We start from the raw sequence: 17,564 nt of genomic DNA, 5'->3' as shown, positions 1-17,564 counted from the left end.
GATCGAAAGCTGTTAACCAACATCTAATTAAGCAAAAACTGCAATCCCCACAACAAAACAAGAAAAGGAGGGGGAAAAAAATCATGCAGCAACCAAGCTTACCCAGACCAAAACAAGTACTAAGGAAATAAAAATAAAAAAACACTGTTCAGTGACATATGAAGAGAAAAAATCCTGACAGGACTTTACAGTGAGTGGGCAAAATCAGGGTAAAGTTGTATACTATCTGATCTTGCTTTTTAATACCCATCAGAAGCCAAGAACAATCTCTAGGGTCCTCAAATATATTCCAATAAAATGCAGAGTAGAGATCACAGCTTGGATCTCTGTGTTCCAGAGCAAAAGACCAAAAAGCAAAACCCCAAAATGCAACACACACAAAGGGAATCTAGAAACGCAGCAGAATCTCTTTATTGACAAAGTTCAAAGATCATTTGGAATATTTTGCACATTTAATTTCATGTTAATGCTGACAGGGGACAAGAGGAGGCACTTTAGATGAGATGTTAGGATAACAGCAGATATAGGCTCATGAAAGAAAAGGAACACAGCTTTTCTTATCAAAACAGTTTTTGTTACTTGCAGAGTTTATATTTATCACAATAGATCTACTCTGAACTTTAATAAGCTAATAAATAATTTGAAAGCAACAAAAGCTGTAATAAAGACTCCTATAATAAAAACAAGACAAGTCTGACCTGAATTTTCATGATTAATGTGAATATTTTTATTTCAAACCCCAACTGTTTCAGGCCAGTCTAAGTATCTGAGGAAAAAAATCTGTCTGCATGATGCAGGTGGAAAAGAACAAGACTAACAGAATCACCAATCAGTCTAGAAGTATTCAGATCTCCTCAGATCTTCCTGTTCAGGTGATGTAGAAAACTCCAAAATGTACAGTTAGCACAAGAAGAAAGATTAAGAAAGTCCTGAGGTAGTTCAGGAGATGGGAAGGGTCCCTCCCAGTAGGCTGGGGCTTGGAAAGGTGCCAGTTTGATGGCTGCTGCCCCAAGCAAAGGCACACTCAAGCCAAGGAGAAGCAGTGCAGGACAGCAGCAGTGCAGTGCAGTGCAGGAGCAGTGCATTCTCTCCGCAGCACAACCCAAAACCACAAACCCCACCTGTCTCCCCTCCAATCCTGAGAGCACTGAAGCCCAAGCCCAGCCCCTGACCCCCAGCCCAGGCTCCTCTTTGCCTTTCCTAAGAGAAATGCCCCTGGCTAAGGGACAGTACCAAACTGCATACCTTTTCTTCCCCACCTCACAGTCCCACCCCTCTCCTTCCACATCTTTTGTCTCCAATATCCATTGTTCTCATCTCTTCGGCAACAAACGGGAGAAAAATTCTCTGAAAGAGAAAAAAAGAAAAAAAACCACTCAGAAACACAAAAGGACCAAAGGAGCATGGTTAAACTGCAGAGAACTTTACTGACTATAAAATACGCCCAGCTGACTTCCCGGTGCGGGTTTATAGTTCCCATAACTTTGCAAATTAAAACTCAAATAAAAACTTAATTAAAACTCAAATACTTGAACGCCACTCCTAATTTAGGGTAGATGCCTGAAAACCCCTGTCTGTCTGGCCCAGTTGGAGAGCAGGGCAGGGTGTCAGGTCACGCACAGGGAGGTGTTAGCAGATGACATAGCGGATGAGCCCGGAGCTACGAATCTCTCTCACTCTCCTGCAGTGCCTCAGGATGCAGAGGATGTTGTAGAACCTCCTGTCCAATTTCAGCTGAGTGAACATCTTAATATCCTCCTCCACAACGAAAAACAATTCTGGAAAACGAACAACAGTTTTGTTACAGAAATGGCTCTGCTGTGGGATACACTCAGCGTTCCACAAGTGACAGCACAGCCTCTTCTTCATCATTCCACAATGTACAATTCATAATTCTACAGTCAGTAGGATGGCTTCACACTAAATATTGGGAACTTTGTTCTAGTTTTAAAACCTGTCATCAGAAGGGGAATTGCCAGCCTTGCCCTGAAGTTCAGACACTCTGCATCATCCACAGGCCCCGCTCCATGAGCTCCGTCTCCCAGCAGGCACTCACTTTCTGGAGCTAGATCCCTGCCATAAGGACAGAGCCCTGCATGCATCAGAGCTATGCAGCCCACCATTCCCTTGACTTGCATCATATTTGGAAAAGAATGATCCATCATTACTTAAGAAAATCACAGGAAAAGACTCATCACTTGCAACATCATCCCTGTGTCTCCAAGAAAATGGCACAGGCAAGTCCTGCATCAAAGCTGAGAGCTCCCCCCTTCTTGTAGTTGATTAACTACTTCTGTAAGCAAATTGTCACTAAATTTCAGGCTGCCTAGGGCAGCGATGGAGTTAACATCCCTGGAAGTGTTCAAAAAACCATGAATGTACCCCTGGATGACATGGTGAATATAGCGCTCATTTGACACCATATTGTTGGAATTTGTGATCTTAAAAACCTTTTCCAACTTAAATGATTCCTGAATTATGTGTAGTATCATGCTTCCAAGTCTAATGGGAAGGAGGACACAAGGGTAGGGGTGATTCAGCTTAGAAAAAGAAGACAACATTCTCCCTTCTTGTTTTATCCTTAACACTGAGGCAGTGACATCTTGGGAAAAATGGAGCATCTCTTCCTCCTGTTAAGTCCTTCCAGCTTCACTGGGATATAGCTGATACAAGCTGGAAAGCCGACGCTGCCAGAAAAGAACTGAGGTTCCAATAATTATGTTTGTAAGTGCAATGTCCCCCAAAATCTTGCTCAGATAGAGCTGAGAAATAACAGATCGTGTTTTCTCACAGCCTGGGCCTCTCATGAGAGGTGGTGACACACTTGTCTCACAGGGAGTAGAATCTTCCAGAGACAGTAACTGTCAAAATCCAGAGATATTTCCCCGGAGAGGAACTCTGCTGGAATCTCAGAGCTTGTAACGCCACCAAATCCACATACAGATGAGAAGTAGGAAGTTTGTTTATTAGGAAAGAAAGAAGAACTGCATTACTGCTCAAAATAGAAAATGGTCTCAAATAGAGACCATTTACAACTTCCAGGGACACCAACACACCCAAACAGTGTTGGGAAGCCAGGCATAACCTGCCTGCTGCCTTCACAGTCTGTTACATCTGGGGCAGCATCAGAACGTCCTGAATTCTGATAAAACAAGATTCCTTCTTATATTTGCTCACAATCCAGAGTGGCAACATTCAGCAGAGCAGGATCTTTTTTGTGAAGAAATCAGAGCTGGGTGAAGGGCAGTGGTTTGGTTCATGTGCTAAACAAGCATCTAAACTCACTGAACCACCTGAGTGGCTGTTAGTGACCCTGATAACCCAGGCAGCATCTTCTCTCATCTTGAAATCAGAGAAGAGGTCAGCTGGCAATCAGCCCAGGCTGAGAAGCAGTGGGAATCCTAAGCAGAGAGACACTCACAGGAGAGATTTAAACAAACAAATCAATGGATGCGGAACATCATCCTGAAAAATGCAATGGATAAAGACATTTAATCATTTTGTGCTGGCCAGATAAGAACCATCTGACAGCCTGCCAGGACTTTTCTCTAGGCTTTCTAAATCATTAATCACAAAAAAGCCCCAAACAAAACCATCTACCACACAACTACACACGCTCTATCAGATGCTGAATGTCCTAGTTTCCTAACTGAGCTGCCCAAGATAAACAAGAAATAAAGACCATCTCTCAGGTACTTAAAGCAATTAAGCACTTCAGTTTTTCAGACTTAAGGCCCCCAGCTGACAGAAGATTCTCTGACTAGCTGTAGCTTTCTCAAGTTGCTAGAATGGCTTCTTCCCTGCAGCCAAGACTGTTGTGGATCACAGTACAGACTGAGCAGCACTCCAAGCCCAGGAGGGCCCTTCTAGTGTTCAGCCTCTCTTCTACAGCTGTGGGCTCAAACTCTTTACTACTGTCCTAAGGATAGGAGCAGTGACACCAAAAATGTGCTGTAAATTAAATTGATGAAGCCAGTATTTTAAGAAATCCAGATTAATATAAGCTTCTGTTCAACTGAGGCAAAACATGCTTAGAGAGAAGCCAAACCATCACAGCCCAAACCAAAAGTCAGTCACACAAATTTATCTAGCCGCATTAGAATGAATTTACCTAGCTGCATTCTGTGCTTAGATCAATATTAATAAAGCCCTTTACAACAATGAGCTTTGTATGGTAACTGAGATCTCATCTGGAGTCCTGTGTCCAGCCCTGTGACTGCAGCATGAGAAGGACGTGGAGCTGCTGCAGCCAGTGCAGAGGAGGCCACGGAGCTGCTGCCAGGGCTGGAGCCCCTCTGCTCTGGAGCCAGCCTGGCACAGCTGGGGCTGTTCAGCTGCACCAGAGAAGCTCCAGGGACACCTCAGAGCCCCTGCCAGGGCCTCCAGGGGCTCCAGGAGAGCTGCACAGCCCCTGGGGACAAGGCAGGCAGGGACAGCACCCAGGCAATGGCTCCCACTGCCAGAGGGCAGGCACAGATTTTGGCACATTGGGAATTAGGAATGGCTGGCTGGGAGGGTGGGCAGGCCCTGGCCCAGGGTGCCCAGAGCAGCTGTGGCTGCCCCTGGATCCCTGGCAGTGCCCCAGGCCAGGCTGGATGGGGCTGGGAGCAGCCTGGGACAGTGGGAGGTGTCCCTGCCCAAGGCAGGAGGTGGAGGTGGTTTAATATTGAAGGCCACTTCCCATCCAAACCATTCTGTGATTCTGTGTTTATCTTACAGGTCTCAGAACAAAGTGCCAGCATGTCCATCAGGTGAGAATTCCCTCCCTACAGAAAAGCTGCATTTAGAACCCAGAAGTCACTGATGTTAACATCATACTATAATATCCACAGTCTTGAAGAGCAGCAAAACCAAAGGAAGGAAGAAAAAGTTGCAGGTAATCTTCAGGGCACTCCCGAGTGCCCAGTGAATGCTCAGGGCAGAAGTTCTAGCATTCTGTCCAGGGCTAAAACAGAAGGTGGGTGCCATGGTTCTGTCAGAGACAGCTCTTTTTATGGGAGGCAGAAGACAGCTTGCTCCACTCTTTTTGCCTGAACTTGGAAACATGAGGGCATTCTAAGGACATCTCCAAGCTTGATACGAGCACTATGCCCCCAGGAATAATTATGTACTTGTTCTCAAGAGGAAAGGCATGTCAAAAAGGAGATTTTAATGTTAGAGACTTACTGTGGCACATATTTTTGGGAAAACTAGCCTGTAAGTGCAACTTTTCAATTGAAAGAAAGGTATTTTGGTTTTCACTCCCTCTATGCTTTTAAGAGGAGAAAATTTTTTAAGATTATCAGACAGATTTACCTCTTCCACAAAGCCACTGCAGCACAATTAATTAGCCAGATTTCCCAACTTCATAAAAAATTTTTAATAATTCATGTCCAACCAAGTTTAACACCTGAGAACACATTTCTATGGTTTGGTTATCAAACTAAGAGTTTCCAGAACTTGTAGCGATTCCAAACTAAATCTTTGTGCACTCAGAGTTTCTGCCATGACACACCATCAAAGGGACATTTTTCAAGGAAAACATGGAAAAAGTGAGCCAATCACTATGGGAAACTTCAGTCAAAAATCCTGAAAAAAAGACCAGTATTTTTATACTTCTCCTGCAACATCCAAGTGTTATGAGTTTGGTACTAACAAGGAAAAAAATACCTCTTGTATCCTTAGTTTCTCCTTCTATGAACCTGTGGTAGAGGCTTCTGACTGGTGCAGTCATAGACTTCAAAGGCTGACACAAGATCTTGTACTTGGCCAGCATGGCCTTGTTAATATCTTGAACAACTGCATTAATCTCATCATGTTTTATACGGCCTTTCAAATACCTACAAATAAAAATAAGAATCAGTAACTAGAAAGTCACAAAGTTCTGTGTTTATTCTTCTCTTTCATCTGCCTTAACTGAAGAAGCCATTCCTTGTTAGAGGCAGTTTCTCCTGTTTTGTATAAATTAATATATCTAGTAGTTAATTCTGCTCATTTCCTTGATTGCTTAACAATCCTGAAGGTAAAAAGGCTGTGACAGAACATAAACCAGAAAGATAAAATACTAGAAAGTTAAATTAGGAAGCAGAATGCATTCAGTGTTTAAGCTGTAAAAAGCTTTTCAAAATGGAATAAAGGTTGCTTTTATAGTGTGCCACTTAAACACAGAAAAATAAAGCAACTTTGCAGAAAACAGCATAAAATGAAATGTCTGCCTAGGAGCACAACTTGGCTCATGTTATCACCACAAATGAGCTGTGTTTGATGTTACAGCCATTTATTGTTTGGCCAGGGCAGTGAACAATCCGGCAGTCGGCATAGATCGGAGCCGGAGCACAGCGGCCCCGTGCCCACCATGGGCCCTTTTAAATTTTTTTGTTGGTTTGTTAATGTTTGTTTGGTTGGTTTTTGCTTTGTTTTTTTTGCTGTGGCACTAAGTGCCATGGTTTAGTTGAGGTGTTAGGGTATGGGTTGCACATGATGATCGTGAAGGTCTCTTCCAACCCAGTGATTCTGTGATTATTTGGTGTTTTTTGATGAGCTGCTAGCTGTGTGTTGCCTTCTGTATATTTCTGTGGAGCCTGCTGAGCTGTGAAGATAAGGTTCTGCACCACCAGCATCCATTTCTGAACTCTCAGAGCTTTTCATAATACTAGTACTAGAAGAATAAGGTCTGTTGATAACAGCCTAGAGGTACAGGAAGCACAGAAGATAAAGAACAAAGTGATGTGGAAATACTAGAACATTGGAAGATTTGCAAGTAAGGCTATTCAGTATTATAGATGTAAAGTCATGCCTTCAAGGAAAAGGAACTGTGCTGCACACTAAGAAACCATTATATAAAAATGAAATCTGAACTCTAATCACAAGCAGTAAGCTAAATACAACAATACTTTCCTTCCCCCTCCCAAAAATGGCAGTAAAGGCTGGGCTAACCCTGCAATCTGCATTCTCCTGTGGCCTTCATTCAGTTGCTACAACAAACCCAGCCTGTTTGTGTTTTGCTCAGTATTGGTTTGCAGATGTGAGGAATTACACAAGTGTTACAATTAATTCTGAGAATGAATGCTCTAGGTCAGTAGAGCAGGTGGCTCAAAGCTGCAGGACAGCGAGACTGAAAAGATCAATGAACAGCGAGTTCCTCCCTCGTTTTAATCTGAGCAGACAAGTTCAATCTTTGGGGAGCACACAAAGAATTCAAAGCAGAAGTAGGTAATCAATTACAAGTTCAGTATTCCCAACCAGAATTCAGACAGGCATTCTGCAATTGCCAACTCAAAATAAGTGCTGTAGATTCCAACAGCAGCCAGTCCCTGCCAGGCAGACAGGTCGGCTAGGCGTGTAAAACTGAATTCAAAGCAATTGCTCTGCCTCCAAACCGAATTTGAAACTTAGTAGCCACTAAGTTACTTGCAACCAGCTTTCAACTTTATTGCTACCTCGATGAATTCAGGAATTCAGCATTGGAGGCGCAGCCATCCCGTAGCTATAAATGCCCAGTAATAAAGCAGCAGTACCCCCCCCCGACATGCAGCCACAGCAGGAGCACAGCCTGTAAACCACAGCAGGGCTCTGCCTGCTGCATTAACTGCTGTTTATTGCTCTCTTTGCCTCCCTGCTGCACAGGGGAGCGTGCAGAGCGAGGAAGGCTCAGCCCAGAGGTATAAAACACCTTTATTTAAGTTCCTGTGCTCCCACTGTCAACACACAGACAGTGAGCACACTCAGTAAAGGCAAGGCAGCCCCTCAGCTCATCCTGAAACTGAAACAGAGAGGCAGGACTGGGCTGCCTAAACCTAAACACAAATGTTCTTTGAGAGGCCCTCAGGCATCCAAGATGCTTTAATCCGAAATTAAACCCTGTCAAAACCAAATGGAATTTTTATTCTGTGCATAACTAAGGATCATAAAAACTCCAGCTGTCCCACAGCCCTCTCATGTTTCTACACAACCATGGCTGGAAAACCCGTTAATGCTGACATTTATTTCAGTCCGTACGTACGCTAATATAAAAATACAAAGTTGAGAAGTTCCAAATTCAGGCATTTAATTTAGATTTAAAATAACTTTAAAATCTGCTTCACTATTCCAAATGCAGTAAAATTCAAAACTCTTCTAAAAAAGATGCAGTCAGTTTCTTTTTTTAATCCACAGAAGCCCTTTTTCAAAGCATTTTTTCTATAGGTATGAAAACCAGAGCACAGTGCCATGTTCCTCAGAGAAAAGAATAACATCAATATAACACATATATACCACTCTAAAAGAGATAAAGCTTGTAATGGCCACCCCCTGCTCTCTCAAAAACGGTTGGGCTAAAATAGCCATGTATTCTCCCAAGCCACCATCTTTTGAGACTTGAGAGTTATAATGAATGCACAGAATCTAAAATGCTTTCAGCAGTAAGATTTTTAGAAAGGAGTAAAAATTCTAGACACAGAATAAAGCAAACATTTTCCTCTGCCTCAAAGTCAAAAGTTAACAAAGACAGGTACTGTGAAATGTCCTTTATCTTCCTCCAAAAGCACCCTCCTGCAACAGATTTGAAGGGTAAGATAATTTGCAGGTTTTTTATTGTGCAAAGTACTCTGTTTGATCAGGGTGCTCCACATCTGCCCCTTAACACAGTGTGTACCTTTGCTAAATGCCAGCTGCCCAGTCCTAGGACTATGAAGTCACTGAAGCCTGTGTTCCTTTTAAGTGGCCTGATGGTGTTAGGAATAGATTTTCTTTCATGTTCAGCATAAAGCAAGTGAAAACAGCCTCCATTTTTCAGTGACCACCCCCCACCTCCAGTGCTCACCTGAAGAAATGGGCCCTGAACCAAATTCTAATTCTTCCAATAGAATACATTCAGTGTAAGAGAATTTGTATTACAAGTATTTGCTGCTTAGATTTGGTCAATCAGTATGTGAAATTGCAAGTACTCCCTCAATCTTGTACTACAACATTGCCAGGCAACAGAAATACTGGTAGATTAATAGATCTATGTAAATTCATGTAAATTTTCCTCCACAGAACAAACATGCTTCTCCCATCTGAATAAAATTATTTGTAGAGCTCTACTAGCACAGTCCAAGCTGCAACCTTTCCGTAATGGGTATCTTCCAACACAGCTGCAACATTTTCACAAGGGGTGCCTTCCAACTCTGCTTATTCTGTGGTTTTGTGAATCTGTAATGGATAGGAAGAGGATCATCTGGCCTCTGTCCCCATCCTCCATGCCCATGAACAGCAGAGGAAAACCTTCCACTTTCAAGGGTTATCATAAACGCCTTTAGGTGGGAAAAGCCCTCTGAGATCATCGAGTCCAAGCTTTCCCCCAGCATGGCCACGGCCACCACTAAACCATGCACCAAATGTCCTTCCACCTGTCTTGTGGTGTGGAAGATCATAGCCTTAATGGGAAGTTAAAACAGTATTTGTCTGGAATGATCTGTGTCTATTTTTCTTGCCACAGCTGAGATAAAGACTAAAAATTCCCAGGCTCCGGCTTTATCCTCTCATAATTTTATCAGGAGAGAACTACCTAAGGGAGTAAATCCACAAAATACCTGATGTCTTCTGCAGAATAAAAATACCAGGTGCATGCTCTTCTAAGAAGTCCTTTATTATTAGCTCAATATTCAGGATAAGGAAGAAAATGGGCATTACTCACCTGAAAATTTTGAAGGCTATAGAAAAAATTATTGGAAAGCCTTAAGTAAAGTACAGACTCAAAACTATATTTCTTACTGAAACAGGTATCGTCAGGGAGCACAGTAAATCTAGAATCTCAATAACAATTTAGCCTTAGGCATCAAGAGAAATTTCTTCTTCTTGCAGAAACATTTAACCATGCCACCCAAATGCTCTTTAAGAAGTTATTCCTATATATCAGACTTCAGACAAGGATATCCATTAGTCAGGTCCTGATGTTAGGGGAAAACACCCACAGCTTTCTATTCCAGAAATTTGGGAATTTTAGTGCAAAGTGGGTTTTTTGCTTTTAACAAGTCTGATTCCTTTTCCTGTCTCAAAACAGAGTGGTATGTCAAGACCTGAAGTTTCCAGAAACCAATATGTGGGTCAAATAAAACCAGTATTTATCACTGTTCTTCTTTCTATATGTAAACAAACCCTCCATGTTATGAGATGGTGGCTCTTTTTTTAATGTCAGTTCTCAAAACAAGATGAGGATTCACCTGTTAGCTAATAAATCTCTGTTCATACAATTACAGTGACTTTTGAGATAAGAGGTTTGGGTTCTGACTGATCAGTTTCCATCTTCCCAATACCAGCATAAAGAGGAGCCCAATTAATTAATTCGATTTTCAGGTTTGCTAGCAATGCCTTTAAACCATTTGGAGCTGTTGTCATGTTTCACCCCATGAAATATTTCATCTCTGTCAGTCCCAGTTCTGCAAGAGGTCACTCTCCCAAGCCTATGTGTGCCACCCAAACTGATATGCCAGGGTACAAGGGAAGCCACGCTTACTTACACAGGAATACTTTCAAACTCTTCCTTGGTTATTAATGCTGCCTCTTTAATTGGTTTTTTCTCTTTAGCAGCTTTCTTCTCTTTCTTAGTGCTCAGTTCCACAGCCTTCTCTGTTTCTCCTTTGCATTTCTCTGTTGGCATGGTGTTACTGTAAAATGAAGGAATATTCAGCACACAAACAGCAGGTAAGTAGGAAGGAGAATTCCACTACACTGCTTAGTCACAGACCTAAGTTCCATCCTGTTAGGCTGGATGAACACAATTAGTGATATTTCACAAAAGAAACATCAGTAAAGCAAGCCTGCTCTGTTTCAAATCATAAAGAGGAGCCCAATTAATTAATTCGATTTTCAGGTTTGCTAGCAATGCCTTTAAACCATTTGGAGCTGTTGTCATGTTTCACCCCATGAAATATTTCATCTCTGTCAGTCCCAGTTCTGCAAGAGGTCACTCTCCCAAGCCTATGTGTGCCACCCAAACTGATATGCCAGGGTACAAGGGAAGCCACGCTTACTTACACAGGAACATTTTCAGACTCCTCCTTGGTTATTAATGCTGCCTCTTTAATTGGTTTTTTCTCTTTAGCAGCTTTCTTCTCTTTCTTAGTGAAAGCCTCCTCTGTTTCTCCTTTCCATTTCACAGCTAGCATGGTGTTACTGTAAAATGAAGGAATATTCAGCGCACAAACAGCAGGTAAGTAGGAAGGAGAATTCCACTACACTGCTTAGTCACAGACCTAAGTTCCATCCTGTTAGGCTGGATGAACACAATTAGTGATATTTCACAAAAGAAGCATCAGTAAAGCAAGCCTGCTCTGTTTCAAATCATATCCTTCAGCTGACTTCAGCACAGTTCTTGCTTTCTGTGCTACAGAGGCTGCTAGCAGGTGAGCTGGAAGCAGTCCAAGTGCAGCATGGCACAGCTCAGAATTCAATGTACCATTATATTTCACACAATGCAAGGCCTGGCTTTTTATCAGATAAAACACAGCCCAGAGCTGCAGCCTTCACAGGCAGATTTGAAATACTTCATAGCTCTTTGAAACAGGTTCAAATCTTGGGAAGCCTGACTCATCCATTAAACTTTTGAAGCAAAGAAATTCTACACCACCTAGCAGACACTTAAAAAAAATTTTTAGGCAAGATCCAAAAGGTCAAAGAATTTCCTGATTTATTCCTGATTATTAGAACATTATTTTTATAAATTCATCCTTCCTCTAAACCCTCAGCTTAGAGCCTCCAGCCCCAAGGGATTTGCCAGCCACCCACCCAGCTGCTCCTGAGTAGGACAGCAAAGGTGATGCATATGGCCAAATCCACTGTCATCAGAACACGTGGGCATTACTGGCATGTGCAGCAGAATTACATCAAGCAGTACAGAGCTGACCTGGACAAGGAAATAATCCTCTGCTTAGAACTGACCGTCCCACAAGAGATCATTGCTGCAGATGGGGTCCCACGGCAGTGAACGACAGGGCAGTGCCCCATCTGTCCCCCCAGGGGCAGGATTTGAGGCGTCACTGCTGTGCTCCCCGAGGAACAGGACAGTGAGAGGACGGTGAGTGCCACCTGCTGGCTCCCACACCGCCTGCTCGCTGACACGGGGATGGGAGCAGCTCTGCTCCGCGCTGGGACACCGCGCAGAGCCCTTCTGAACCAGCACATCTGCAGCCAAACTATCGCAGATGTCATCATCTGGAGAACATCTGTTTGCGTCTGAACAACAACAGAAGGAATCTTGGCACCCTGCAGCTAGCAGGGAATGTCAGCAAACTGGAGGGACAGGAGAGGAGGGAGCATTTAGGGTGGTGGTGGTGGAGGTGGGTTTGGAATGAAAGGATAAACACAAGAACCAAGGAAGTTCACATCTTGAAACTTCATTCCTCCCACGCTCCAGTCTCCTGCTGCCTATCACACTGCAACAAACCTTTTCTAGACAATTCCCGTATCCAAGCACTCTTCCTTTGTGTTCCCACCCACTCCTTTGCCCCTGCACTGCTGCAGTGAGGTGGTACAGACACAGTTCACCACTGACCTGAACCATGAAAAGGAAATATTTATGCTTGTTTACAAAATCTGGCTCTGGTGGAACGAGAAACTGAATCTCAACAAACGCAGGGAATACAAAGAGCATGAGAGATATTGAACTTGCTTTTTATTTCAGGGAGATTCCTCTGGTGAACAAGAACAGAAAACCCAAGGATATAGGAGAGAAACAGTAGCTAAAGCCATGAATTACTGAGTTTCTCTGTGTGGGTGCTTTCATTTTCCCAGGGACTTCGAGGCCTGTCTCACCAGCATTCAAGTGCTTCTCTGCTTTCTGCATTATCTCACAAAAATCACTCAACATTAATATCCACAGCCCCAGGGACAGAAAGGAGAGGAAGAGGCCTGAAAACATATTTACACTGATACAGTGGGTATTGAACAATTATGTCCCTTACACTTCCTTGACCCTCTGCTGCACAACAGAGTGAATATCAAGAAGTGACAATATGGGGAAAAAAGAAGAAAGTGTGTTTTGACAAATGGCATCATCACACAATGTATTATTACTCAAGAAAAACCAGCAACAAACTGACACTGACAGAACAGCAGCTGTGAGCTGGCTGAGCACAATCTGTAGAAAATTATCAGAAAAACTTGGTTGGTTTTACATACTGCAGTTCTCTCTAGAACGGGAAGATCTGGCTAAAGTCATATTAACTTCCTAATCACAAGCAGGACAAGACTGTAAGGGAAATAACATCCCAAAAAATCTTTTGGTGTCAGAGGTGGCGCAATCACTGAACAAGCCTCCTTTACATCTAAACAATTTCCAGGAGCTAACACAAAATTAAGACAAAAGATTTCCCACAATAAGAAAGTAAGTTATGACAGGAAGGCAGAACCCAAGTGGTAATTTCTGAAAAACTTCAATTCTTACACACACACACACAAAACAGCAACATCTAAATTGAAAAGAAACACATCACCCCTAGAGACATTTTGAGAGGCTATTTCCTAAACTGAGGGCTTCATCTCTAAAGAGTGAGAATAAGAATAGTCATCTCTTCACCAGCTAAGAAGAATTTCAATACAATACCTACACCAATGACCCTACTGCCACACACCAACAGAAATTACCATTTATTTTTCTCTTTTAGAACCCTTTTTCCACACATTTAACCTTTTACTTTGCTGGAATATGTCTGTCGTGTTTTGAGACAGGTTTCTCTGGCATGAGGAGCCAGACCAAGTGAAGCTGGTTGATTCAGGGCACATACTGGAAGCACTGAGTTCAAACTAATGCATTGCCTCCTGACAAGCGACAAGGCGGGAAAGAAAATCTGGGACCCCCAGATAATGAGGGTCACTTGCAGAGTGACACACACCAATAATACTCTATAAAAAAAAGCAGCTCCAAAAGATGGAGAAAGAGATGAGAAACAGAGTTGAAATGTCTTAGAAGCCTTCCAAGTATCATTAATTCTGTTGAAACTGTTAATTCACATACTTGTCATTTTCACACACTTGAGCTACTTGACTCTGAAAAGCTTCTTACCACAGCCCTCTCCAAGGCAAGCTAGCTGAAATAAATGCAGGACTCCTGTAGGGAAAAGAGAACAAAACTCCCACAAACACAATTCAAAGTCCTTCAGAAAGACAACTGAGTTAGAGGATTTTTGATTTTGAATTGTATTTGGAAGGGCAGTGGTGAACTTCACTTCTAGTGACCCAGCATTTGAGCAACTAACCCTTTAATGAGTAGGCACTGCAGTTACAAAAGTGGTGTGTTTGTGATTCTAAAGGAAGGAATGCCCAGACTCAGAGAAGCACTTGCTTTCTACTACATCACACCTGTCCCTGGAAGCTCCCTTTGGAACAACCTGGGATTTTACAGGCTTGATCTGACAGATTTGTTGGGGTGCTAGCACAAGCCTTGATGAGATCCAATTCCAGAATCAACAGACACAACAACTTGGGCTCCCAGAGGTCCCCAGTTAACGTGGAGTGAAAGGAGCACAGCTGTACAGCGCTGCAGCTGGACAGTGCCAGGAGCAGCCCAGATCCCCCGGGCTCAGGTACCACATACCAGCTCTGGATCTTAGGCAGATGGCATGGAATGAGTTCAAGGAGGTGCTGCGCTGTTTTCTGATTTCTCTCAGCAGTCTTCCGTATCTCCTGAAATTGATATCAGACTGTATCAGAAATCTCATCCTACTAACACCAAGCATGTAAAATTAGGGTGATAGTAAATTAATTTTCAGCTTTTTAAATAGATGTCTTTGTTTTCTCCCCACCATCTTACCTCCTTATCCCATAATTTCCCCAGGAAAACTAGTAAAGATACAAAGGAAGAAGTGTCTGTCCTTGCCCTCAGAATATCAGAGAAATTTGAGCAGGCAAAAGGAACTTTAGCAATACACCCTGAGCAAGGTCTGATTGGGGAATGGTGGTGGTGAAGATGAGATACTGTGGTAAACTCACCTCCATTCCCCAGATAACATTTCCACAAAAGACTTAACAAAAGCACCGTGAACATACAGTAGAAAACCAGACAAATATTCTAATTGAATACTTTGTGCAGCTATTGCAAAGATGTGTAAGTAGAACTGCTCTTTAGATCACCGTGTCTATTATGATAAAGACATGTTTTCAAGGCCAGTGATAAACGCATGATTTTAATGCCCTTAGGATGAAGGAAGGTAGGCTTAGATTAGATATTAAGAATAAATTCTTCCCTGACCCAGGGTGCCCAGAGCAGCTGTAGCTGCCCCTGGATCCCTGGCAGTGCCCCAGGCCAGGCTGGATGGGGCTGGGAGCAGCCTGGGACAGTGGGAGGTGTCCCTGCCCATGGCAAGGGCTGGACTGGACGAGCTTTAAGGCTCCTTCTGATTCAAACCATTCTACAATTCTATGATTCTATGTACAAGCCTTGAAAAATACAATTTTTTAATGTTCATTGCTCTGGAGAACTGCTTGACAAACCGTCAGCAAGCCTGTTCCAAGCCCCAGTTTCTCCTGTAAGCACATGCACCCCAACATCACTAAGAATCTAGGGGAAAAAGAGACATATATATCAAAGACTTCTTTGAATCTTTCAGTATTTTATGAACAGGAAAAGAAAAAAATTACTTGGAGGGAATAATTCAGTTTTTCCTGCTCTTTAACCTCCTTTTCCATTTTATGCAGGAGATCATGTACACAGATAACCTCATTATGCATTTTACGGATCACAGGCTTCCAAGAATCATTCTTCCCTGTAAAAGAGAGAACGTTAAGCTACAATGTCTCCAAGAAAAAAACAAATTCCAATATTCCTCCCCTTCACAAGCAGTGATTATCTAACTCCCTGCTCCTCAGCCACCATATCCATCCAGGACAAGCAGCAAACCAAACTGTCAGCCTTGTACTCCACATAGCCAACAGAGTTCATGGAATCACTTAGCTTGGAAAAGCCCTCAAAGACCAGGTCCAACTAATCCCCCAGAGCACTGTCAAGGCCACCACTAACCCGTGTCCCAAGTGTCACAGCCACATGGCTTTGAAATCCCTTCGGGATTCCACCACCTCCCTGGTGGATTCCTGACCTCCCTTTCTATGGAGAAATTCCTGCTGTGCCCACCCTGAGCCTGCCCATGCCCAGCCTGAGGCCGTTCCCTCTGCTCCTGTCCCTGTTCCCCCCGGCTGTCCCCTCCTGTCAGGAGCTGTGCAGAGCCACAAGGGCCCCCCTGAGCCTCCTTTGCTCCAGGCTCAGCCCCCGCCCAGCTCCCTCAGCCTCTCCTGGGGCTCCAGCCCCTTCCCCAGCTCCAGCCCCTCAGGGTCTTTCCTGGAGTGAAGTGCAAGCCAAACACCACTGCTGCTCTTGTTTACCTATGTCTCTAAATAAGAGACACTTTTTAATATTTGCAATCTTCTTGTCGATGTGGATGGCTAAATCTTCTAATCTTGAGGACGCCATATCCTTTATAAGCACACTGAGGGGGAACAAAAATGAAGGTAGGAATTTAATAATGACCCGAGTTGGAAACATTGCCTACAAAAGCAGAATTTTTAGAAAGACACTGATCTGTCACAGAAGCAAAAGGAACATAAATGAAACAGTAAATGGAGTAATTATTTTTTATCTTTTTTATCTAAATTGAAGGCAAGAAAGGAAGCATAAAGTGGCACTAGACAAGGCAATAATTTTCGCAGAACTTTGGACATAAATGCAGTGTGATATCAGTGCAGCGATTCCTCACGAGACCAGGAGCATCCTTATTACATTGAAGTGTGCAGTAAAAAAGGAGCTGGAATTTACTGCAAAAACCAAGAAATACCTGGCTTATGTAAGGCAGTTTTAGAAGACTCTCTCAAGGAGACTACATCAGATGATTGATGTTTAAAGAGGTGTGTTTTTTTAAAAACATAATTAAGCAAAAAAAAAAAAAAAAAAAAAGCGTTAGCAGAGTTATTAGTGAAGTCTGGAGGCATCAAAAAGAGCATTATATATCGATTACTATATTGTCTATAATAATAGAATTTTTAACCTTCTTATAGACAGGAATTGATTAAAAGAAAAAATTATACAATGTGACAAACCCCCGCATTTAACACTGTGGCCCGGCGCTGAGCGCTCACACAGCTCCTTCCGGCGGCTCACACTTGGAAACTTTTAAAACGTCTTTATTCCTCTTTTGGCTTAAAATACTATCAACTACCGCGCTTATTAAACCCGTTCTTAGAGACCTGCCGCCTCCTCCACCCTCCGTACCTGCGCGGAACGCCGAGGCGGATCGGGACACCCTGAAGGGATCGAGCTCACCTGTGCCTCCCCAGCAGCGGACGTTTCTCCTCAAGTCTCACCAGGCCCGAGCGGAGCCCCGGTTTAAATCTGCCGCGCGCGGGCGGGCGTTGGGGTGGGCGGGCGTTGGGGGTGGGCGGGCACGGCGCGTGCGCGCTGAGGGCCGCGCTCAGGGCGGGCGGAAAGGGCGGAGCGGGAGCAGCGCTGAGGGAAAGCCGGGCGGAATGCTGGGTACTGTAAAGCAGGTTGTGGGCGAGGTGCGGCTCGGTCTCTTTTTCCAGGACAAGGAAATAGGATAGGACAGGGGGATATGGTCTCAAGCTGTGGCGTGGGAGGCTCA

At 43.5% G+C, this 17,564-nt stretch overlaps 1 protein-coding gene across 2 annotated transcripts; it reads right to left on the bottom strand.

Moving 5' to 3' along the window:
- Positions 1–387: 387 nt before the first annotated feature.
- SKA1 (spindle and kinetochore associated complex subunit 1) lies at positions 388–17,302 on the bottom strand. Of its 2 annotated transcripts, none has more exons than XM_059492237.1 (9): positions 17,246–17,302; positions 16,312–16,415; positions 15,574–15,698; positions 14,531–14,619; positions 10,975–11,112; positions 10,458–10,604; positions 5,650–5,819; positions 1,621–1,778; positions 388–1,347 (listed from the first exon to the last, which is right to left on the bottom strand). In XM_059492237.1, exons 2-8 carry the CDS (start codon positions 16,397–16,399, stop codon positions 1,630–1,632), a joined length of 906 nt encoding a protein of 301 aa, XP_059348220.1. In that variant the 5' UTR covers positions 16,400–16,415; positions 17,246–17,302; the 3' UTR covers positions 388–1,347; positions 1,621–1,629. The 2 variants fall into 2 exon arrangements, with proteins under 2 accessions (XP_059348220.1, XP_059348221.1); XM_059492238.1 differs by having other exon boundaries at positions 17,195–17,287.
- Between the last annotated feature and the right edge of the window lie 262 nt (positions 17,303–17,564).

Source organism: Ammospiza nelsoni, chromosome Z (genome assembly GCF_027579445.1).
Source record: "Ammospiza nelsoni isolate bAmmNel1 chromosome Z, bAmmNel1.pri, whole genome shotgun sequence".
NCBI classification, from domain to species: Eukaryota; Metazoa; Chordata; class Aves; order Passeriformes; family Passerellidae; genus Ammospiza; species Ammospiza nelsoni.
The sequence above is the reverse complement of the archived record's forward strand: the minus strand, read 5'-3'. Positions and strand labels throughout refer to the sequence as shown.

Bases quoted from the DNA above. Each gene is read 5' to 3' on its own strand.
- SKA1 (XM_059492237.1), bottom strand. From the start codon at position 16,399: ATGGCGTCCTCAAGATTAGAAGATTTAGCCATCCACATCGACAAGAAG. The intron at 15,699-16,311 runs GTAAACAAGAGC...TCTCTTTTACAG, and splicing joins TCTCTTATTTAGAGACATAG to GGAAGAATGATTCTTGGAAG. The intron at 14,620-15,573 runs GTAATTTTTTTC...TATCAATTTCAG, and splicing joins AACTGAATTATTCCCTCCAA to GAGATACGGAAGACTGCTGA.